Source organism: Bombus impatiens, unplaced genomic scaffold (genome assembly GCF_000188095.3).
Source record: "Bombus impatiens unplaced genomic scaffold, BIMP_2.2 scf_0640, whole genome shotgun sequence".
Classification (NCBI taxonomy): Eukaryota; Metazoa; Arthropoda; class Insecta; order Hymenoptera; family Apidae; genus Bombus; species Bombus impatiens.
The window spans coordinates 952,493-977,121 of record NT_177059.1 but is presented as its reverse complement, the minus strand read 5'-3'; the positions used below and the strand labels follow the sequence as shown (position 1 = coordinate 977,121).

At 32.8% G+C, this 24,629-nt stretch overlaps 1 protein-coding gene and 1 long non-coding RNA gene across 3 annotated transcripts in view; one reads left to right on the top strand and one right to left on the bottom strand.

Moving 5' to 3' along the window:
• LOC105681201 overlaps positions 1 to 11,986 on the bottom strand; it is a 69,329-nt gene extending 57,343 nt beyond the window's left edge. The window contains exon 1 of the long non-coding RNA XR_004462301.1: positions 10,513 to 11,986. This is a non-coding gene — a long non-coding RNA (uncharacterized LOC105681201). The remainder of the gene's footprint in view (positions 1 to 10,512) is intronic.
• Positions 11,987 to 15,195: 3,209 nt separating this feature from the next.
• Positions 15,196 to 24,333, top strand: LOC100748896 (DNA polymerase theta). 2 transcript variants are annotated; one of them, XM_012389204.3, is made up of 21 exons: positions 15,196 to 15,993; positions 16,100 to 16,330; positions 16,408 to 16,661; positions 16,755 to 16,887; positions 16,962 to 17,163; positions 17,263 to 17,458; positions 17,530 to 17,699; positions 17,798 to 18,065; positions 18,150 to 18,480; positions 18,584 to 18,725; positions 18,798 to 19,041; positions 19,105 to 19,246; positions 19,599 to 21,615; positions 21,680 to 21,888; positions 21,986 to 22,187; positions 22,269 to 22,450; positions 22,530 to 22,649; positions 23,044 to 23,379; positions 23,448 to 23,712; positions 23,801 to 24,027; positions 24,106 to 24,333. In XM_012389204.3, the coding sequence occupies exons 1-21, from the start codon at positions 15,283 to 15,285 to the stop codon at positions 24,244 to 24,246; spliced, it is 6,723 nt and encodes a 2,240-aa protein (XP_012244627.2). In that variant the 5' UTR covers positions 15,196 to 15,282; the 3' UTR covers positions 24,247 to 24,333. The 2 variants fall into 2 exon arrangements, with proteins under 2 accessions (XP_012244627.2, XP_033178347.1); XM_033322456.1 differs by lacking the exons at positions 15,196 to 15,993; positions 16,100 to 16,330; positions 16,408 to 16,661 and having other exon boundaries at positions 16,796 to 16,887; positions 16,966 to 17,163.
• Positions 24,334 to 24,629: the final 296 nt, after the last annotated feature.

Here is a 24,629-nt window from a genome sequence, read left to right as displayed (position 1 = left end):
AAGCCGATATCTTCTCCACGGGAGGGACACAAACGTAATCGCGTTTATTCGCCAACAGGACATGAAGCGCACGAGGGGGAGAGGCCGGGACCGCGAAATGTTCAGTCACCGGTCGACTTGGCCGCGCGTAAGGCGCTCGCCGTAGCAAAATGTCGCAGGCAATATTCGTGAAAGTCATTTACATCGTTGCTCCTTACCGAGTCGGGTACTCGGTGACGTCAACTTCGATTACAGCCAAATTCAATGGCAAGGTCTTTGGCCTCGCCACCTCTTGGTATTGAATTAAGGTCAAAGACAGCGAGAAGAGTCTGCCGATACATGCTGTCAGCCTTGGCTACTGAATCTCACGAAGATGCAGGTAAAGCGTACGTATATATCGTACATACGTATGGCAAAATTGCAGAGAGTCGCAGAAAAATGGGCCATCGTTGGCTACTTTTCACCTTCATTGGTCCCTTTTTCTATACGGTGCGATATAATGGATAAACAGAAGATTCGCCTGTCGAGTATTCTACCCTCTTTAATTATAATCTATCATTTCGAAATTGAAGACAATTTCTTATCGAACAAGTTTTTATTACGCTTTGTATAGCAACGCGTATAGTAACATATTCGTAAGACGATTCTACGAATATTCAGGTATTTTCGCGAGTAACTTGCCAAAGTAAGGATAACCGGATAACCTAAATACCCCTGGAATTCACACGCGGTGAAATAATTGCGGCCGGTTTCGCACACGAGCACGAAGAAGAACTTTATTACAGAGACAATTGAAAGCTATTTACGACGCAGCGTGATTTAAGAAGAGCAAACGAACAAACTGAAAGGGATTCCCCGTGCGGTAACAACAATTCATGGTTTAACTTCGTGTGTTGTTGCACACGGAAAGAATTTGCTTATCTAATATCTCTCGGTTGCTCCACGACAAAGGACAAAAATACCTCTCTCATTTCGTACAATGCATCGTCGCAGTGACCGAAGAATAATGCACACGAATGAAGATAAAAGGGAAAATAGAAGAACGAGAAGCAGTTAAAATAAAAAGGATAAGAGGAACGAATGAAACGTACCGCGGGATAATTCTGGAGGTCGGAGTTAAAAGCGTGGGCGAGGATCAAGATAAATCATTTACATGCGCTTTTATACTGTGCCGCGTGTTTACACGCCTACGGGACCTGTGTATTAACGACACTTTAACGAAGGTACGCGGAAAACCGCGAGATAACGAATCGAAATTTTTCTTAAAGAGTCACGCTCTAACGAATAAGACATGTAACGCAGCTACTTTTAGCTACTTTTTATTCTCTTCGATCGACAGGTTTGTTAGGGAAGTTTGCACGATCAAAATTCCCATAAGCCTTGTTCAGATTCACCTACCTGAATTCACGCAATCTAAAGCTACTTTACCAGGATAAATCCGTTGTTTCTACCAATGACTCAAAATATTCTTTCGCGTTTCTAAGTCTGTTCTCATTAGTCGAGTCTCTTGATTTCGAAATTCCTTGTATTCGAATACAACCATAATAGGATAAGATACGACTATTTGAATCACAAGTCTGTATAATATAAAATATAGAATATAGTCTTCTTCTCGCGAATAAGCTGTTAAGCTGTTCGCAGAGCGAAGATTTAACCGAAATAAATGACTGACCCTGCGTGAGTAAAGTTCCAATTATAGGAATATCTTTATTTCCTGGACGATATGTGTTATACATACGCATAAAGATACATTTAAAGATTCTGAAACTTTTCAAAATCTTAATCCATGGATTTCGAAACCGAGAACCGGCTACCTGAAAGTATAACATTTGACGCGACGCGACGATCGGTTTGCATCGAGAAGAAATCATAAGTATGTAAATAAAATCGATTGTAAAAGGAATAGATCGGTCGAAATTCCGATACTCCTTCGCAATACCACTAAAATGGTTCCAATGTATAGATATAATAAGGCTCGATGGCCGTGCTCGGACGTTAAATTATACAGACAATAAAGTTTAAGTATACGGTTCGTGGACTGCTCAACACCTTAGCTGACGATACAGCTTCAAGGATCGAATTTATTCCCCGTTGCTTCTATAATTATTTACGATTAAATGAATTACATAGTATATTATTATACGTCGTTTCGATATCAAAACGCCTTTGTTCGTTTTCCGGATTATTGTATTTTTCGAGATCCGAGTCCTCGCTTTAGTCAATTCGCTAAGGGTGCAATCGAGATAATCGATGTATACCTCCCACAAGATTGCCGCGTGCTCAAGGAGACGCATCGTGTAAAGGGTGCTGAATATAAATTGATTTGTCCGAAGAAAAGAATTCTTCAAAGTTGTTCACATTACGATAGTACGAGTATACATCTCCCTCTCTTTATAATTTTGTCCACACTCTTTAAAACGTAACTTCGTGCTTTAACGCGATAATTACCGCGATTCTTATCAATAATTTTAATATAAAACTATCCTGCTCTATATGAACAAATCAACTAAATCTTCGTAGCCGGATCAATCGCCAAAAGGTACCGAACAGCGGATGAAAGAAATTTGAGTCCTTTTTAAATCGAAAAAAAAAATTAAAAAGAAGTTATCCCGTTGTAAACAGTGTACAAATACTTTCTATACCGACTGTATGTTTGCTGGTGAATATATGTACTTCTTTATATGACAGGCTATCGTACTGTACTATACGTACTGTCGAATCATTTTTTAATCCCATTAATAATACGTACTTCATCCAGAAACTTTCTACCTGTTATGGATATCGCATTATTTTAAACAATTCGATATAATGTATGTATGTGTACGTATATTTCATTCATCAAAAGTTACAAATATATGTAAAAATTCAAATACGTAGTTTCGATGTTACAACTGTTCCTACGACCGTCTGACAATTGTACACTTTCAAGCTCCCGACGACTTATATCTCATCAGTGACGAGGGTGAAATTAATTTGGCATCTCAAACGATTTATAACGTCGAGACATTTATCATCGGGACCAATGGAACGCATCGAATCGTCGTCAGTGTGAAATTATTCGAATAACCTGACTACGCAGCAACCCTGATTCCTGATTCACCTTAGGGCGTGGACGTTGAACGAGGGTTGAATGCGAGGAAATGAACCTTGAAATATAGTTTGACGTAATAGATATTCCAGCGCAAGGAAGTTGTACATTAAACGCGGTAAAAGTAATGAAGAATTACTTTGAAACGGGCGTGCCTAGAACTGGTTTCCAATCTGATCGAGAGTAATGTTGCGTCCGCGAGTGCCGTTTTATGAATGAAAGTCCAAGTTAGTCTACCGTTAGTAACTGTCCTCGCATTTCGAACGTTCGAAAAATTGGAACGTTAGCCAGCCATGTTGAAACAGCTTGTTAATAAAGGACCACAGGTATGATCAGAAATTATTAGAAAGCATATTCTTTCATTTGTAAAACGATAACGATTCCTTCGATTTTACGTATAGTACCGTACTTTGAAAGATATGAATTTTACACGCGTTACGTCCTTTTCGTTTAATTTCTACGATCAAATTGCTCCATTAAAGTAATTTTGTGAGAAACTTTAATCTTGCGGTCTTATTTTTTGCTCTATAGCTATTTATGTTGAAGTATAAAATGTTTGAATATTATTTAGATGGAATTGTCTTATTTGAAAAAATGACATTTCACGTTCATCAACCCAATACTATAATATTATCATCATCATTATCATAAAGGATACCACGTAGATACATATCCGAATCTCTCTATTTTTTTTCTTTCATCTGACAAATAATTCACAATTGTAAAATGATAATTTGACATATTATTACATCGCGTATTTTTTCAAACTAAGTTTTTGACTTTTTGATTTACTCAAACACTTTGCTATCACTTTTTAAATAATTTATGCCCGCTACAATATTAGGTTTACGTTGAAATAGACCCCGTCTTTCCACTTGTAGCAATGATAAATTTAGATATGTCTTTAGCAACTTTCATATCGTGTTTTTGAAATTTAAATTTCTGTAAGACAATCTTGCGAACATCCTGATTATTTATGACAGTCAATAACGAGGTTTTAACGCTTTTATTAAATCCCTCTTTAATATTCAACATGTAATTTGCAGCAACTTTATTTTTTAATACGATTGATAATTAACAATATGGCTTGATTTAACGAATCGTATTGAACAACCAAATTCAAATTTCTGATAATTCAGATACACTTACCTAATGCAAATCTTTGCAATATATTATGTACATATATAATATTAACGTAAAAAATATTTGACAAAATACATAATAAAATCACAGTTTTAGAATGGTTAATTTTAATCGATAGTCATATTAACAAACTATAACTAGCAGATAACTGGGAACTTTCATTTTACTGAAAACAAAACTTTTAAAAATAGTTTTTCAACGTTTTCATCGCATTCCAGTTTTGATGCGTATCGAATCATTTCGAACATGTGCTAACACGTAAAGAATATATTATTCGATAATGTATGAAACATCAGGTTACTAAGAGCATAAGATACGGACGTTCGTACTCGTGCTTATAATTGCCTACGTGTCTTCTTCGTTTTGCCCTATTCCTTTCCTTTCTTCGAAAAGAAACAAATATGCGGTAAATGTAAATGTAAATGTATAGATGTAACAAGGTATCCTATGCGTGGACAGACAATATTAGAACCACCTTTCTTCCACGCAATTATGATCACTCTGCCCAGTTTTAGCATGCACGCTTGGCAACTTGACAAATGTACGAACATAATACATAATAAAGAGGTCAGTGACATTCATATAGGTACCATTGGTCGTAAAGTTTTCACGTTTTGTACGACAGAGGTGCGCATTCCTTCGCGCCTAGTAATGGTCAAATAAAAATACGCGTGTTTCAGACACGCCATTATGGTACCTGGAAACGACGCGACGTTAGAAGAACTCTCACTTCCAACCCGGTTTTGTAGGACAAATATAATTGATCGAGTTGTGTAACGGGTGTGAGACTGAGCTCAAAATGACTCCGAAGCACGAACATTTGTTATGATAAGATGCTGTGTTCTGCCTTTAGCTTCAGGCATCATTTTATATCCGTTGTTTACAGTTATACAATGTATTCAGTGAGTATGTAATACTATTCATAGCGAATAATAAATCAGCCAGTTCATATGGAGTCTCTGATTGAATATCATAGGTACGAATTACAGGCCGGTGGTTAACGAATGTTTGTCTGGTATCAGCTTTAGATACTGAAATACCTCTGGTAAAAGGTTTCAATATATTTGTGTTAAAATTGTAATGATAATAACTATGTGTATACTTCAAACTATTGTATAAATATTTATCATATAAATATTAATAATTTTATTTTTATCGATCATTTTTATTCCGTTTATTTAAAAAACTTAATATTCTTCTTTTAAAAAGATTTAGAAGGAAAACTTAAGAAATTAGAGAAAATAGAAATATTATTCTATTTAGAGATATATCGTATTATTCTTTCTAGAGATATTACATTTTCTACTAACAATGTCTAATAACATTTGTATTGCTAATATTTCCTAATTATTACTTTCAGCAGTATATCGATATTTTAACGTCAGGAAAAGTACTTTTTTTCTTTTTAATTTATTTCGAAAACAATTAAATTTCTACTCGACCGTTCTAATTAAAGTTAATTTATGTAGTGTCGAAAATACGCTACGAAAGAGAGGAAAAGTGAGTGATTATTCTTTCTTCGGACTGCTGTAATAGAGCACATAGTATTGTAGATTGCAAGATAGTAACTAATTAATTCTTACATTGCAATTATCGATCGCATTTATATGCAGCACATGAAACATTTCATCTATTTTTGTATCGATAGTTACTCAATAGGGTTGCATAAGTGGTTTAATTAAGTGTAATTTGTTTAATTAATTAAAATGGGATAGAACATTCGTCTAGTACAATTATGATAAATTGACGATCCCGCTTCGCGAAATACAGATACCTATTGCATATATGCATATGATTGCGAACCGTGCAATCATATTGAAGTGCATTAAACATAAGACTATTTGTCGTAACTATAAGACGGAAAGGTTGAGGAAATCAATACATTATAAAGATTATGGTAATCGCATTAAATCCTTTCAGATTGTAGTACTCGTACAAAAAATAAGAATTAGTCAAATAGAAATGACGAAGCACTCGTCTATATATGAAGCATAATCTATTTTCAATTTTACACTTTCATCTTTCTATTTTTAGTTTCAATAATTTTCCGAGTTGGGAAAGGCGTTAAAAGAATTGTATTGCAGAAACCGTACAAGGAAATGAATAATTGTTGAAACAGATATGTAAATATCAACTATAGTTTATACTGTTGTGTAATTTAATTAGAATTTTTCACCGAAAAGAACGATGACAACGAAACAAATAAAATGTACTTTCCAATGGCTATAGAGACAAATTGAACGACGATTCCGTTATAAACTTTACGTTCACGCGTAACCAAGAACTAATTGCAAGTTCCAATTTACGAATCGAACAATCAGTTTTAAAGCTATAGACATTTTAATCAAATTCCAATGTATTAAGAATATTTAATCTGTACTTAAAGGTTTATCGACAAATTGCTAGCTTAATCAGGTAGAAATTTCAATACCTCGATAAAGTTTAGAGAAACTGTGTCAAACGGTACGTCAGATACGTGTTAATAAGAACGATAAACGAAGAAGCATCGTTCGTGCAAGTTCTTTATTATCATTGAGACAACAAAATGCACGAAATAAGATAACGGAGCTGATACAATGATCGACTACTACCACTATCGATATATCGAGCTTTCGACGTTATTTTCCCGCCATGAACAAAGAAGCGTTCAGTTCAAACGCGTGCTTCTTCCTTTTTCCCGCTAGATTTTCTTCGCTTGTCCGACGCGTATTGTCTTCAGAAACGACGATGAATGAGTTGCATCCGAACGATTCCCGCCAACAAAAAATTACATGGTACATTTGCTTGCCTAACTCGACACAGCTCGCAAACTCGCAGTCAATAGTAATTCCTTACTTTTACATTTACAATACGTTAGCACGCGTCTACTAATAAGCGAGCTTCGAAGCACATAGCACGAATCTGCCACTTCGATTTTGTAGTTAGAATACGCCATTCGTACGATACTTCTAACGTTCATTCGATTGAGAAATTATCAAACGCGCGCAGACAAAATTAATTCGGTTCTGGCAAATAACGTAGCTGTTGAATGTATGTATCGTAAAATAATTTTAGTATTTTTGATTCAGAATGTCTACGTATATATACACAATTTGGAATAAAATTTCTACAAATAGTTCGTATCATTGTCTTCGGACTATTTGTTAGGGCGAAAACCAAAGTAAATTAATTTCTGTAACTGGTAACTATTTTGTTTGATTGTCACAATTGCGACGATAATTGAAAATTACCGTAATTTCATTAGTTAAAGTAATTAGAAAAACTTTGTTCGTCATGGCTCCTTCGTACTTATCTACGTCTACTTACGCTCTACTAAAGCAGCGTAAGTACTTTATTTGAACTGTCTCGTCTGTGTTTGTGTAGTAAAGTACGATACATCGAAAGAGCAACCACAAATGATAAATGAGTGGGTAGCAACATTTTGAAACGTAGAATATTACTTCTCGTATAGAGTGCGAGTTTCATCATTCAAAAGGTAATTTTCGACTTTATTATCCCCTTAAAATAACTTGCGCTTTTAAAATAAGTACTTTGAAAAATGTAGTAGTTTACCAAAACAACATTACCATCGTTTTTTTTTTACGAGTTTATGCTACGTTATAAGCAATAAAATCATTAATCGTAACGTAAAAGTAATTGTACTGATGACACTTAACGATGTAGCAAATATATAAAGCTGTTTGCGTTCTAGTTTAATGTTAGACAGTAATACCGTTGTAAATTATGTTGTTAAAAAGCGATTAACGAAGGCACTGTAGACATAAGACAATTTATGCATAACTGTGAAACAGACCTTTCATGCAAAGAATTTTGTACTTGTGTGATTTAGGGGGCGAATATTTCAGAGATAATGAATATGCTTTTAACTGATAAAATACAATAATGGCCAAAACCTAATATAGCATTTACCACTAATGGATCTATACTAAATGGATCTGTTAAGCAAATATATTATAATAATTGCGCCGTTATCGCATTTTTAATATTCAATAACATATGTATCACGACTAAAGCTTAAACATTATCTTTACGCTTATATTACTTAAAATTCCAATTCTTATCAGTCAATGATACTCCATATGTAACATATGTATATGTACAGTTCTGGAAATTACGCAATTTCAACGCAGCGACTTCCAATTATATCTACGGTATATCAGGTAAAAAAAGTATGCAAGTTAGTCGACCTGCTCCTCGTTGCACACGGTATGCAACGTAAAACAATGAAGTCATTATTCATTGCGAACTTTACGCCGAAACAATTGACTTTCACAAGGAAGCGACCGTGGTTCTACGAAAACGTGCTTGCAAGTTCATTATACCTTTCGATCTAGGGGTTGATCCGTAGCTTGAAAAAAAAATTGGCAGTCCATTTGTGCGGTTAACGCGTGTATTCTTATGCGGGGTAATTAGTTACTAATTAATAGCGACCGCGCCAAGGAATAATGGCCCCTTCCCACGGCGATTGCGATCAAAGATTCCTGAGAGATGATCATGGTCATTAAATCTTAAATCGGCTATGTGTAAGTGAACCTCGCCGTGGAGTGTTTTGTTTAGAAGCAAATTGAGGTGGGAATCGTATGATTATTATGCATTGTACGAGTTTAGCTGCACGGTCATTAACATTAATAAATGCGTCTTGTGCCAGCAGCGGAGCTGCCATGATACACTTTCATGCATTCTTTTTCGTTAAGTCTTAAAGTCTTAAGGACGCAGCGCTGCCGCCGCGCCATTTAAAAAAAGGGGGAAACAGTTAGCTCGCTCTCCACTCTCTAGACATTGTTTAAATTGTTTTCCAACCGTTGCGTTGGTCTTTCGTTATCCGCTTCTACATACATATCACAGTTTACAATGTCGCTCTATGCGATACTATCTCGTTCCGAGTATTTTATATTTCATATCTATCGTTAAGGCTTTAACTTATTAAGACCGACTGTTACAGTTTCCATATATCGCATTTTTATATTTAAAAAACAAACGAACAGATAGAGAACGAATGAATAGAATATCGCTTTGTAGCAACACCAGATATATGTACGTATATCTATGTATTGTACGTGCATCTATATACCTATCACGATGAAAATAGCTACTGTAGACAAATAGAATATATTATTTCATCGAAGAAGACAAAGTTTTGATCGATTTGTTTCATTAACTCTTTCCAGCAGAATAACAGTATTATTCCCGTATGCTAAACTATGCAAAAATATGTAAATTCTGTAGGAAGTATTTTTGTGAAATAATATGTTAATTAAAACAGAGATATTTTGGGTGGTATTTAGATGAAACACTCACCTTCTATGATATACAACTTATTTATTATATAACTTGGCATATTATAACGATGACGATTCTAAAATAACAAAAAAGTTTTACGATATTTGTAACATGTATACTTAATTGTATCGACTATAATATTTTCATTTGATTTTACGTTTCGATATATGCTCTGTTTCTGAATTATGAATTTCTTATGTATTTAAAAAGGCTGCGTGCGAGATATAACCAACATTGTACTATTTATAGGATTTACACCGTTCAACGTTTTATAAAATACGTTCGTTATAGTTCATTTTTGTAATTATTTTCAAATTCTAGCTAGTAATTTTCTACTTTTAAATATTCACCTGTAAACATCCGTTAGCGCAACGCAAACCTTTTTTCGCAATAATTTTTTTTGTTTACGACTTAAATATTTATTTCGACAGATTTTTCTATGATCGTCGCGATCTACTCAATGTGTAGATATTTAAATCAATTCCAGTCGAACGTAACGGCCGAGATAGATCACACGGAGGGCAGAAATGTAGCGGCATAAAGTACTTATTTCATAAAGCGCCATGTTGCGTAGTAGACTTTGTATATGTATATTCGTCTTGCAATCGCGTTACTTTTTTGTTGCTTTCCTGTATTGAACGAAACGCTAAAAAGTATGCCAAGGCGAAATAAATAAACAACTATAATATACCGAGTATTGACATTCTTGTAATTATAAATAAAATTTATCTACTACAAAGCAAACTATGTATTTAGATACGAGTACGATAACAAATATTCCAGAAAGTTCGCTTTTCTTTCATTTCAAGTTAAAATTTCATATTTTTGTAAATATACGAGTATTTCGTAGATCGTATAAGTTTGAAAATACGTATTTTTGAAAACGTTCGATCGATCTGATTTATTTTCTAGTCCGATCGCGATATAGAAGAGAGATCGTAGATATAAAAGTATTAATATCTACGAGAGAGAGATTAGAAGAAACGATAGGATATACAAACAGAAATAGTTTCGTCGCTTACCAATTTTCTATAGAACGTACAACTTGCCATTAATCCAACAAATTGCATTGAAAAGGAAGCGTAATGCCCTCCCTATATCGGCCAATATCACAAGATTTTCTATGAAAACCGCACCAGTGTGTCGAGAAATCTTGTCGTTCTAGTCATAGCAGAAAGAAAACGGTAAATTTTACGATCCACCTATCACAAGTCAAGTAATAGATGTCACACACGTGGTGTCGCAGTTTCACGATTTCACAAACACTTAGCGCCGCTCTCGCTTTCACTAAACGATTCTCCGGCCTTTCCTATTCGAGGAACTCGTACTCTCTGGTCGAACTTAATCATAAACTTCACACAAAATCTGTTCCTCAATGTCAACGATCCGACACGTGGTATTTATCGAGTTCACAAAAAGAGCGTCACCCGTTGAACGCTCGTTCATTCTATTTCTCCGTTACGTAACATCGGAATTCTTGTTGCGGACTGCGGACCAAGTTCTTTTTCTCTATACACGTCAACTTACACGATCTCTACGCGAGCACGGCGAGAAAAACAAAAAGTCTGTCTCGAGCGGTTCACCTAATTTCTGCTGTCCGCGTCCGGTGTCGATATTCGACCTTCGGCAGATCCAGTGCAACAGCCTTCCTCAGTGACGTCTAACAGTGTCACATTTACACGCAATGGCAAGAAGCGAATCGTTAGAAACACACTGTACGTTTTATCCACGATCGAACGTTGTTTGTGGCACGAGTAGGAGAAAACACGTGGCCGATTGATAGCATACGCGCGCGACCGAGCGCCAGCAACGTTAGTAGTCGAACGTCGGAAGCGGACTAAACGATACAAGGAACGGAATCGATTGCCGATCCATCGCCGCGGAAGCCAGTTGCCGCGGTTCCAAGCTGCCAACACGAGAAGCAAATCGGCACGGAAATCGACGAATCACGATTCTTTTGCGGTATCTTTGCCGGCATCGAATCGTACATCGGAGCACGGGATGTGGCTGAGTTACTGCGGTACATCCCGTGGCTGAGCAGTGAGCACGTATCCAGCGTGATACGAACAAATCGTACGTGACTATCGAGGGATCGCGCGGATATAATCGCGCGAGCCAAGGTAATTACGTATGCGTTCGATGCAGCAAAGAGAGAGTTAGGGGCGAGCTGACGTGTTCGATCGACCGATCCAAAGATCCGGGAAAATTCCTGGATCGGGCCGCGCGATCCGCTGCATCAAGGTGCCACCAGCTGCGTCAGTTTCATACACGCGAAACGGACGAGGTAAAGAGGAAGGAAGAAAAAGAGACAGAGAGTGAAAGAAAGACGAGACCAGTCAGGACAAAATGCGCGCGAATACGTGGTTGATCGAAGGACCGAAAGACCGAAGGACCGAAGCAATTGCGTCAGATGGAGCGTGAGAAATTGCGTAAAAAGTCCGCGCACGACTATATCGATGCCAGGTGACGTGTGATTAGAATAAGGTCTTATCAGCGTGAGCGTGCACGAGGTACTGAGTACTGAACCACGGCACGAGGTGTGTATCCAGTGCCGGGCCCCTCTTTACCGTACCGAAGAGTGGAGGGACAGACAGGTGCTCCAGCTTCTGTCTGTCTGCCTGTCTGCCCGCCTGTCCGCCCGCCCGACGCGACGCGTTTGCTCCACCGTTTAGGCCCCGTTCACACTCCCCGCATTATCTTATGCGCTACCGAATGCGTTTTTTGAATGATGCGTTTGAACATCGAATTAGTAGCGCAGTGTAGGCCAGCACTCGCGCGTCTCGCCATAAATCCGCGCGGACTCGCGGAATATTCTTGGAAATTGGGACTCCGTTTGACTTGTAGCCAGATATATTATTTTTCAATCTTATCCCGTAGCCCTATAAATTTTTAATAAACTGGAATAGATCAGAGTGGAAATTGCAAAGCTTCAAAACGTATTTGTTAAAATGTTCAGCAGCGTACAAATTTTTAAAGAACGCCACATCTTATTCAGCTTTATCTTGATTGTTTAAGCTCTGTTCACACGTTTACGATCTCTTCAACATCTGACGCAATATTAAACACCTATATCTCAACGGTTCTTTCGAACGTTAAACTAGTTTCGTGATGTGACCTGTGATGTTCATGTGTACGTATATGTGCGTCGTTGAACATCGAAATGATCTATCGGAAGATTTTTATTATTGGAACTTCGTCTGTTAAACGTCACGTTAAACCGTCAATTTGCTTAGATTTTTGTACAAACGCTAGTAGAATATAGAGAAATAGCAGTATGTACTGTAATGTTCGTTCTCCGTTCGTATTAGTAGTTGAACAAGATTTTGTAATTTGATTTCGTGCATTTGTACCATATCTCTTATTCCAGGAATAAAATTTTATGAAATTTTGGAAAATCTTAATCCCTTCTTCCACACCTGCACTCTACTACTTTTATCACAAGTGTATATAATTGTTTCCATAAGATTTGTATGCCCAAAATAAATACTTTTTATTCTGAGATTTCAGTTATTTTACGTAAACCACGTTTCTCGTGTAATCCTAAATTTTATCACTACTATCATACCCAAACTAATTAAATCTTTTATAATTATATCTTATATACGCTGTTACATATATTCTATGTTACTTGATATTGTGCTCTAAATTTCATTTTTGTAAACTTAATATCATCCACTATATTAGCGACGTATTCAATTTTACTACCAATTACGCCCATAACATCAATTCCTATTTCAATTTCCGTACTAATTTTATTACATTTTTGCTTACATAAAATAACGAAACTAACATTTTTTTAACATGTCCTCATCGGGACGATAAAATATTTATTTATTAATACTATCGCTAAATCATCTAATCGTATCATTCGGATATTCCTTGGAACTCATGTCTGTACTTCTTGTTCTTATTTGTCAATTAATTATTCCAGAAATTAAACAGGAAAAATACAGAAACTGAAGTACGATCATAGCGGAAATTTATTTCTAAATATTACACCCAGTGAGACTATAATCTTTCAACGTTACAACTTTCCGCTTATTAAATATAAACGACCGTCGGTTAATCAAATGCCTATTTTCTTATTATCTGTCTATCATTATTTGGCAGATGCGTTGCATAAATGATTTTGAAAAATCGTTTGACAGATTTAGGTTTAACGATTATGCCGATTATAATGATATATTATGAATAGCAATTAAATGTTTGGTATTTCCTACAGATGAAAATACATATATGTCTAACTTGAAAGGTCAACGTGTGTTTTATATTCATTGTAAAACTGTAAAATTTTAATTGACAGATCAATTACGAAATGGACGTTTATCTCATTTCAGTATTTTTATATCAACTATAGAAATATCTTTAACATATTTTAACTGTTATGTTCTCGCGCATATTATATTAGAAACATTATTAAAACATTGTTGTTGCAATCGTAACTTCTATTTATTAGTAATTCTTATTTAAATAATAATAATAATAATAATAATACTAAAATTTATTTGAATTAAGTTTTAAACGATATTATAGTCGAGGCAAATTTCAACTATAGTTTTCGGATAATAATTTCATTACCAAGACTTTTTAAATTATAATTGAATGTAGAATTTCTTTTAACTATTTTAATATCTAAATGTAAACTTAACAGATAGTAAAATAATTACGCATTAGATGTACATATTAGGTTTATTTTGAGACATTTTGATTATCCATTGCATTTCAACAGATTCGTTTAGAAATTTCACGATAGAGGGCATAATACATCAACTGCATCAAATGCAAACCTAACACTTATTTGTAATATTAAATTATAATTAATTTTTTCAAATACATTTATTCATATGTTATAATTTAATTTCCGAAACAATTACAAAATGTAAAAAGATTAAATTTATAAATATTCTATAGCCCCTAAATCTATCTTTACACGTGATACTAAATTTGTTTTCTTACAAATATATTTATCTTAATTGTTATTACAACGCATCTACATATAGTAATTATGCATATTAATTATTAACAAATAATTAAATTACTAAAGTTTCAAATAATAAGAAAATGTATGATATAATTTATTCTACCTTAAAGTTCTAGGGAAATTTTAGGGTAATATCTCATGACTCGAGTAATTTATTTCAATAGATAAAATAAATATTATAAATGGATAATTCGTAATATTATTTTATGTCATAGTTTATATGTCATTTTATATACAATCTACATGCCAATAAATTAATTGATAGCGAAATAAAAAATTTTAATAGAAAGCGGCAATAATCATGATCTCACCACGCGCGATTGTACGTTAATCATATGTATTTTAAATTTTATCGACGATGTGATTTTTTATTAAATTTCATAATAAACAAAATAGAAAAAATTCTGTGAAGAAGAATATGTGAACGTTTGCTCTCCTTTAGTTATACATTATATATAATTTATTTTTGTCGAATATTTATTTTAAATAAAAGAATGGAGCATTTGTAACATTTACTCCAAATAGTATAAATAATTAATAGTTTTGTACATAAATGAAAAAATTGTATTCATATAATTATTTATTAAATGATGAATCAGACATTCAATTTTAATCGTGTAAATAATTGCTTGATTTGTAAATATTGAATAATAAAATTATTTAATTGAATTATATTAAAGCAAGAAGATACAAAATAATGTATCGTATATTCGAAAATCGTGGATGAAAATTATACGAAAATTACCCAAAAAATTCATGTATCTAGTCATAATGATTGAATAATGTATTATACCATCTTTTGTTAATTTTAATGTATATATTTTTAATATACAATATTCAAGTAACACAAAATTGCAAAATGCAATGCTTGAATAAAATGCCATCCTTTGGGGATGATACACTGTCTGCCTGTATTCAGGCTGAAGTCAAAGATATGGATATTACTAACAATTGTAATGATACAGAGAAATGTTTCAAAGATGATACGTTTCTCTCTAAAGTAACAAATATATCAAATAATATCGATAAAGATATTGAAATCAAAGGAAAGTCGCATAGTCCTACTAATAGGAAACGTACTTCAAGTCAAAATAATTTAAAGTGTAAAGAACTTAAAAGAGATAATGTTTTAAAATCAAAACTTGTTGGCAGGACTAGTATAAGTAAATCAAAATCAAAAAATATTACTTCCTCGAAGGAGAATCACGATTCATATGGAATTAGTAAAAAGAATGCTAATGTAAATGTGAATTATATAAATAATATTTCTTCAAATACAAGTATATTGCCAAAACAATATAATAAATCTAAATCGTCAACCTTGCATGCTGATAATAGTAATGAAAAAAGTAATGTTGCAAATACTATTACGATTGATACAAGCAATGTAAAATTATCTGATAGTAATATTCTTGTAAGTAATAAAGAAAAATCTTCCAAATTAAATGCTTCTATCTCTATTATTCCTACCCAAGAACGAAATAAATTAGCTTCTTGGGGTCTACCACCAAACATTCTTCAGGTAAATTTATATTTCTAATAAACTTATACTAATTTCAAAATAGTTAGTTCTATCCATTTCTTAAATTTCAATTATGAAACTAGGAGTTTATTTCTATATGTTACAGAAATATGAAGCACGAGGAGTAGTTACTATGTTTGATTGGCAAACTGAATGCTTATCAAATCATAAGATCATTGAAGAAAACCGTAATCTTGTATACTCTGCTCCAACATCAGCTGGAAAAACATTAGTAGCAGAAATTCTTATGATAAAAACAGTATTAGAAAGGAGAAAAAAAGTGATTTTTATCTTACCATTTGTTTCTGTTGTTAGAGAAAAAATGTATTATTTTCAAGTAAGATTTTTTTAGTCTATGAGTAACTAATTTAAGAATGTTACATATGTCTTATATGTTAAACTGTAATTTTTTAGGATTTATTATCTGATAGTGGTGTTCGAGTAGAGGGTTTTATGGGTGGTGTTATGCCTGCTGGAGGATTTGCAGCAACTCATATTGCAATAGCAACTATCGAAAAGGCAAATTCATTAGTAAATCATCTAATGGAAGAAAATGAATTAATCAACTTAGGCTCGGTAATCATAGATGAATTACATCTTGTTGGTGATCCAAATCGCGGATATCTTCTCGAATTACTTCTAACTAAATTGAAATATATGACTTTTAGGTAATTGGAATATGTTTATTTCTATGTGATGTAAGAAAAATATAATCTGCTATTGTAAATAAGTACAGAAATTAATATTCTATTTTGTTTCAGAAATGAAAATGTTAATATACAATTAATTGGTATGTCTGCTACGCTTCCAAATTTGTCCATTTTAGCTAAGTGGTTGGATGCAGAATTGTATAAAACAGAATTCAGACCAATACCATTAAACGAACAATGCAAGGTATTTCACAAATTACAAAATTGTAATATGTTTATAATTTGAAATTTTTAATACAAATTCTTATATGCTTTTAGATAGGTAGAAGTATATATGATAATAAATTATGTCTTATACGAAACTTAACACCAATGCCAGAATTAACTATGGACTCAGATGATATTCTTCACCTGTGTATCGAGACAATATCTGATGGACATAGTGTATTAATCTTTTGTTCTACAAAAAATTGGTGTGAAAAACTAGCTGAACAAATTGCTGCTGCATTTTGTAAACTGGGTATATTTAATAATATTAAATTTTTAAATTTTAAATTTTGGCTTATAATTGCACAATTCATAATATTCATAATAATAATTCATAATTTCATTTTTTTAGGTCGAGAAAATACGAAACTAGGTAAAACTTTAAGGCAGCAACTGGATACTGCATTAATTTCTGAAACATTGGAGCAACTAAAACGTAGTCCTACAGGATTAGATAACATATTAAAGAACACAGTTTCTTTTGGGACAGCTTTTCATCATGCTGGTCTTACCATGGATGAACGTGATATTATAGAAGGATCTTTCAGGTTTTTAATTCACGTATCTTCCATCTTATATGAATATTTAGAAAAACTAATTACATGTTAAATTATTTCAGATCTGGGTCTTTAAGAGTTCTTGTCGCCACATCAACTTTAAGTAGTGGAGTAAATTTACCTGCTAGAAGGGTGATTATTAGATCTCCAAAGTTTGCTGGAAAATTACTAGATAGCCTTACCTATCGACAAATGATAGGACGAGCAGGTAGAATGGGAAAGGATACAGCAGGTAAAGATAATAGCATCAGATAAAATAATGGAGTAAATCAATTTAGTCCAATGCATAAGTTAATGAAAGGGAATATAGACTCAGTTATATCTTCATAGGGGAAAGTATACTTATGTGTAATCCAACTGAACAAAAAGCAGCTGAGATATTGTTATCAACTTCTTTGGAACCAATTGAATCCTGTCTTGAGGATTCAACACCTTTAATTCGAGCTCTTCTAGAAGCTATAGCTAGTGAGATCGTTCATACTCCATTACATCTTGAATTGTACATTAAATCTACCTTAGTAAGTTTGAGTGATGAGTACAACTCAAAAAGTCCTTGGAACGACGCAATCAAATTTTTAGTAGATAATGAATTTTTATTGTAAGTATTATAAAAATAATTATTTTCAAGTTTTTCTTATATTAGATGATATTTTTATACTCCATATAACGTAATATTACATAGGTTGCAAAAAACTGAAGATGGACATAGGTGGGTGGCTACAGCTTTCGGTAAAGCATGTTTAGCAGCTTCTATTTCACCTAGAGACGGTTTGTTCTTACTTGAAGAACTTCAAAAAGCAAGACGATGCTTTGTGTTGGATACAGAATTACATGTGATATACCTAGTGACACCACTAAATTCTGGAAATCAAATTGGAAGTATCGATTGGATGACATTTTTAGAGTTATGGAAAATACTGTCAGAAAGTGAACGTAGGGTTGGGCAACTTGTTGGCATAGAAGAACGATTTTTAACATCAGCTGTTCAAGGCATCGTACGACCGGGGAAATTGGTGAATTATTTTGTATTTGAACATTATATATTAGTAATTGATATTAATGAGTGGATATATTTATTAATTATGTTCACTAAGTAATGTAAATTTCTATTTTCAGCTTAGTATACATAAGAGATTTTATACTGCATTAGCATTACATGATTTAGTTCGTGAAGTTCCCCTTACTGTAGTTTGTACAAAATATGGCTGTTGCCGTGGAGTTCTTCAAACTTTACAGCAATCTGCTTCTACATTTGCTGGTAATATTTCTTATGTATTATAAGAAAATATTTAATTAGATGATATTATAAATATTTTAAAATGGTCTTCAGGGATGATCACGCAATTCTGTAAGCAATTGGGCTGGGGCTGTCTAGAATTACTAGTCTCACAATTTCAGACACGGTTACAATTTGGTGTATGTAGAGAGTTATTAGATCTATTGCGTCTCCCAATGTTAAATGGGCTACGCGCTAGAAGTCTTTACAAGCATGGAATCACATCTGTAGCAGAATTAGCTACTGCTAATGAACTTGATGTTGAACGTGCGCTTTATAAGGCACTTCCTTTTGAAAGGTATATCAGTAAAATATTTTATTGATTCAACAAGAGTCTATTATTATTGAAATTATATTTTAGTGAAAAAGAACAGAATGGTGAACACGAATCGGAAGCAGTAAAACGAAATAAAATGAGAACAGTATTTGTCACTGGAAAAGATGGTTTAACGCCTCATGAAGCTGCAACGATGTTAGTTCACGAGGCGAGAACATTAGTACAGGTAGTTAACAGTTATAGTTTTAAAGATTGATATTTTTGAATGATTTTATACCTTAACCCCTTGCTATACTTTGACGAGTTTGAGTCGTGATGAGAATTTTGAGCCAAACCTGAATATCACGAGTCTCACTCGTGGTCTTAATCTCGGGCCAAGTATGAATGTCTCGAATGGTGTCTTTTTTCTAAACACGGGCGCTGCTATCTCGCACTCAGTCGGGCGATATAATGTTTCAAGTTCCGACAGTCTCCGCCACTTCGGCTCCTTTCTCGACCATTCGGGCGCAATGATTGCGCCCGGATTCTTCCGAGTTAAATGGTATGGTAAGAGGTTTAATATTGCACTTGATTTGCAGAATGAACTGAGATTGCAAGATATGTCATGGAAACAGAATGATCAATTAGTCATTACAAACAAATCTAATAGCGAAATAAGTTTATATGAACAACAAGATAGATTTCAAGCAACAAAACGCACAAATGTAGAAATAAAACTTGAAACTACATACAGCAATCCTAAAAATAAGGATAATTTAAGCGAAATTGTCATTCAAAATAAATATGAGAAGAATTCATGTTCAATAACCAACGAGAGTATGAATAAGAATGTCAATTTTGTTAATGAAAAAGAAAACTCATTAAATCACAAATCCGATAAAAATAAAAAATCTAAAATTGATGAAAATGTTATAAAAAATATTAACGATTCTAAATGTAACTTAGAAAATAATACATTGCAAGAGACAAGGCATGATGACTTAAAACTTACTGATCAATTATTACAAATAGACATCCCTGAGTTGTATGATACTCTATCAAGTAATATCTTTGAAAGTAGTAGCCCTAAAATAACATCTGCTTCAAGACGAAATAGTAAATCATTACTCGATTTCGACGATAGGAAAATAGACTATACCCGAAATGTTACTATTAAACACTCCATTAATGAAGACCAAAACATTCAGAATGTGAATGATATACCAACTAAGAAAATAAGAATTTCGGACGAAACAAGCACTAAAGTATCAGCTTACAGAAATACGATTACGCATTCATCTAGTTTTCAGAATGATATAAAAACAGAAGTTTTTTCGAGAAGTCCTAGTCTTTTTGATGACAGTTTAAATCTCGATACACAAATTTGTAATGTTCTTGAACAAAATATCGTTGATTCTCTACAATTCACAGAATTTGAAGAAACTAGATTATCTGAACCCAAAGTAACAATACAGGACAAAAAAGATGTAGAGTTGCAAATCACTTCTAGTACTAACAACAATGAGACAGTCACAGAAAAGAATGTGAAAGATAAACATATAAATACGAATTCTTTAAATTCACAAGTAAAACAGAGCACACTTTCGTGGAAAGATGATTCTTGGAATGAAACGAAAAAAATAATGGAGAAGTTAAATCAAAGTAAAGATAAAAATAACCATAATATATCAGTTAAATATAACATCAAAGATGGAAAAAATGCAAATGTGCAACATTTCGTAGAAACCAATGAAATAAGTAGTACGACGTTAGAGATAAGAAAGAAATGCGATATGAAATTCGAACGAGCTATGGACGATTATATAAAAAAAGGACCACAGAAACGTAGACTGAGTAATATACAAGTTGCAAAATCACCTATTGCAAATGTCACGGTTTTTAGTAAAAACGGCGGAACATTGTTAGATTCAAACAAATCAGATTTAGATGAAATTGTTATTGCTTCCCAAAATATAAATTCACCTGCTACAAGTAGCAAGTTACAAAGTAAACTAGATTCTGTAAGGAAACAGAAGTTGTATACTCAAAAAGTTTCCGATCGGAAAAATCATGCAATTACTGTTTCAGACAGAATAGAAATTGAAAAATGTAAAATCAAATCAAAATTAAATGAGATACTTGTGCAAAAAACATTAACTAATAAAAATTCTAGTATAGACAATGCAATTTCGAATTCAGACGAAGATACACCCATAAAATCGGAAAATTTTTTACAGAAGTCTACATTTAATTTAAAAAGTACTCAAAATAGTCCTAAAACGTGTGTAAAAACAAATGACCTTGCAGACACTGTAAATGAAACAACTAATTGGAATACGTTAAATGTTATAAAAGTTGGAAGTGATAGAGCCACATTTAATTTATTTAAGCGTGAAGTGATGCAAAAACGATATATTGCGTTAGCTTTAAATTGTGAATTGTATAATGATAAAACTAATAATATAGGCTCTAAGATCATTGGTCCTACTACTACTGAAAGAAAAAAGAGGTCTAAAAAAGTGGAAAATTATGTGCATGCAGAGAGAAAATTATGTGGTGCTGCTATTGCTTGGGAAAACAATATTGCATATTATATTTCTTTCTCTAATGAACGAGGTATTTAAAATTATGTTAATATTAATTTTTCTCCCTCTTAGTTTCTAACACTATAAATTTTTAGATTTAAAAATCCCAGGCAAAGATCAAATGAAACTATTAAAAGAATTGCTGAGTAACACCTTTTTGTATGTAAAATGCTTTGCAACTAAAGAAATGTTTAAAACCTTGTATAAATGCTGTAGTATTACCGCAAGTTGCAAATTTTTAGACCCAAAAGTAGCAGGTTGGCTGCATCATGGGAGCAGTCGTGAAAAAACATTTCATGAAATGGTAAGCAATATGTACAACTTTATTTTTATGAATAAATTTACGTATTATATTAAATTATGTTATAATTTTACTATATTTAAATTAATACACAAAACAGGTGAAAGAATATTTTCCACAAGGATGTTTCATAGCGAAAAGAATAGGTACATGTTATGATGTAGGACCTGGATTGTATATCGAAAGTGAAATAGCAGGAGAGCTCAGAGCATCTGCAGAAGCTGTACTTACATGGCATATAACAGATAAACTATTAGACAAGTTAGAACAACAGAGTCCTACATTACTATACACATTTAAAGGTAATAAATATAATGAATATGCTTCATTATTACTCTATCTCATATTCTTTTACATTTTTGAAACATTAAATATATTTTCAGATATTGAAATGAGGACAGTGACCTTACTAGCTTGCATGGAATTAACTGGTTTAGGTGTATCGTTAAAATCATTACAAGATTTGTCTTCCATCATCCATGAAGAAATGATGTCATTAGAAGAACAAGCATATGCATTATGTGGAAGAAAATTCAATTTTTCCTCGTCTAAGCAAGTTGGAGAGGTTTGTAAATATATTAATGAGATGGATTGTTATTCGCACAGTTGTTTGAATTTAATTGCTAAATTGTCAATTGTTATAGATTTTAGGCTTATACAAGGGAAAAAAGATTAGCGTTAATAAAGCTGTATTAGAGCAGTCTGATCATCCAGTATCTAGTCTTGTTATGTCATGGCGTAAATTAAGTGCAACTCAATCTAAGGCATGTATAGATTAAACAAGTTTTTGATAAAATTAAAAAACTGAAATTACGTGTATAAGTAAACGCGAGGATTCTTTATGAAAAAATGTGGAATACAATTTTATAATACAATCCAGGAATAGTAAATTTGCAAATTTATTTTATTTTATTTTTTATTTTATTTTTTTTATTTTTTATTTTATTTTTTTGCTTTAAACAGGAAAATTATATTCCACATTTTTAGCTTATTTTCACATGTATATAGAATAACTTTCTGCTAATTGTTTACTTATGCTCAGTCAATAATTAGCCAAGTTCAAACTTTTCGAAAATTAAAACTCGAATGAAAAAATGTAATTTTACTCTATATATTAATTAAATAATTCAAAGTAAAATAATGAAATACATTTTTTAGATTATTTATCCAATATTGAATCTAGCTCAACACAGTTCTCGTATTCACGGTAATTGTATTACATCTACATTAACGGGTAGAGTTTCGATGCATGAACCAAATTTACAAAATGTGCCAAAGGATTTTAATTTTAAAGACAATAGCTTTACAATAAGTGTTCGAATGGCATTTATACCAGCAATAGGCAATGTTATGTTGTCAGCAGACTACTGTCAACTTGAATTGAGAATATTAGCTCATTTTTCAAGAGATATACTATTATGTGATATTATGCGGAAACCAGGTGATATTTTTAAGAACATTGCAGCCAATTGGAATCACATATCTGAAGATCAGGTAAATATTGTATAAACAATTTATATTGTTAAAAATAATTTTATTGACATATATTGACACATTAAAAGGTTGATGATAAAATACGTCAGCATACAAAACAATTGTGCTATGGCATGATCTATGGCATGGGAGTGAAAACACTTGCTGAGAATTTATCAGTAGATGAAGTTAAAGCCAAAGAATTTTTAGAATCTTTTATGAATGCATACCCAGGTATATCTAAATGGTTGACTAATGTATTGGACGAAGCACGTACAAATGGTTACATAACAACTATCCTGGAAAGACGTAGAATGTTTCCTGAATTGACAAGTACAAGTCCGGTGGAAAAATGTGGGTGTTCTTAAATATAGATTGGTTTCCATAACAAAATTTTTCGTTTAATTAGGAATAAATTAATGTAATTTTTTAAATCTCATAGTACAAGCAGAACGCCAAGCAGTGAATACAAAAGTTCAGGGTTCTGCAGCTGATATTGCTAAAAAAGCAATGGTGAATATCGAAGAAAGAATACGAGTCGAGTTTCCAATGGCTACAACCATTATGCCTAGTAGCAATCCTATTCGTAAATTAAGAAGTAACAGTAGAGAAGCACAACAAAGAGGTGGTTATCTAGTATTACAACTCCACGATGAACTTTTATATGAGGTCAGTAATAGCTTTGTATCAGTTTTCTATTTTGAATGCTTGTATTTTACCATTTCTCATTTCTTTTCCTCATATTAGGTGAATATACATGATTTAAACCAAGTTGCAAAAATAGTAAAGGAATCGATGGAACAAGTATGTCAACTTGCAGTACCGTTGCCTGTGAAACTTAAAGTTGGACCAGCATGGGGGGATCTTTCTGAATATACTATTTGCTAATCTACTAAGTTTTTCTATAAGAAAATATTTAGTATTGTCTAATTGTTTGAATTAGGTACTTGAATAAAAATTTTTTTATATACACTTTTACATAAAAAGGTAGTCAATCATGTTTCAATTTTTTTCTGTGACTTATATTCTGCATTTTTGCATAGATTTATAGTAAAGTGAATTGTATGTACATATTTATTCTGTTTTTTATCATTTTTTTTTATATCGTAATATGAAACAATGAATTGTATATTTAAATGATATAAATAATTGCATATTTCAGAAGATTAAACCGAGATTTAAATAATAAGTTAATATTTAGTGAACATGAATTTTCAAACAATTTTTACTATTTGAATCATATTATATAAAGTATCAAAATTTATATGATA

Excerpts from the sequence above, each read along its gene's own strand:
- LOC100748896 (XM_012389204.3), top strand. The coding sequence starts at position 15,283 with ATGTATATATTTTTAATATACAATATTCAAGTAACACAAAATTGCAAA. Across the intron at positions 19,247-19,598 it reads AGGCGAGAACATTAGTACAG|AATGAACTGAGATTGCAAGA; the intron begins GTAGTTAACAGT and ends CTTGATTTGCAG. Across the intron at positions 23,713-23,800 it reads TACAAGTCCGGTGGAAAAAT|TACAAGCAGAACGCCAAGCA; the intron begins GTGGGTGTTCTT and ends TAAATCTCATAG.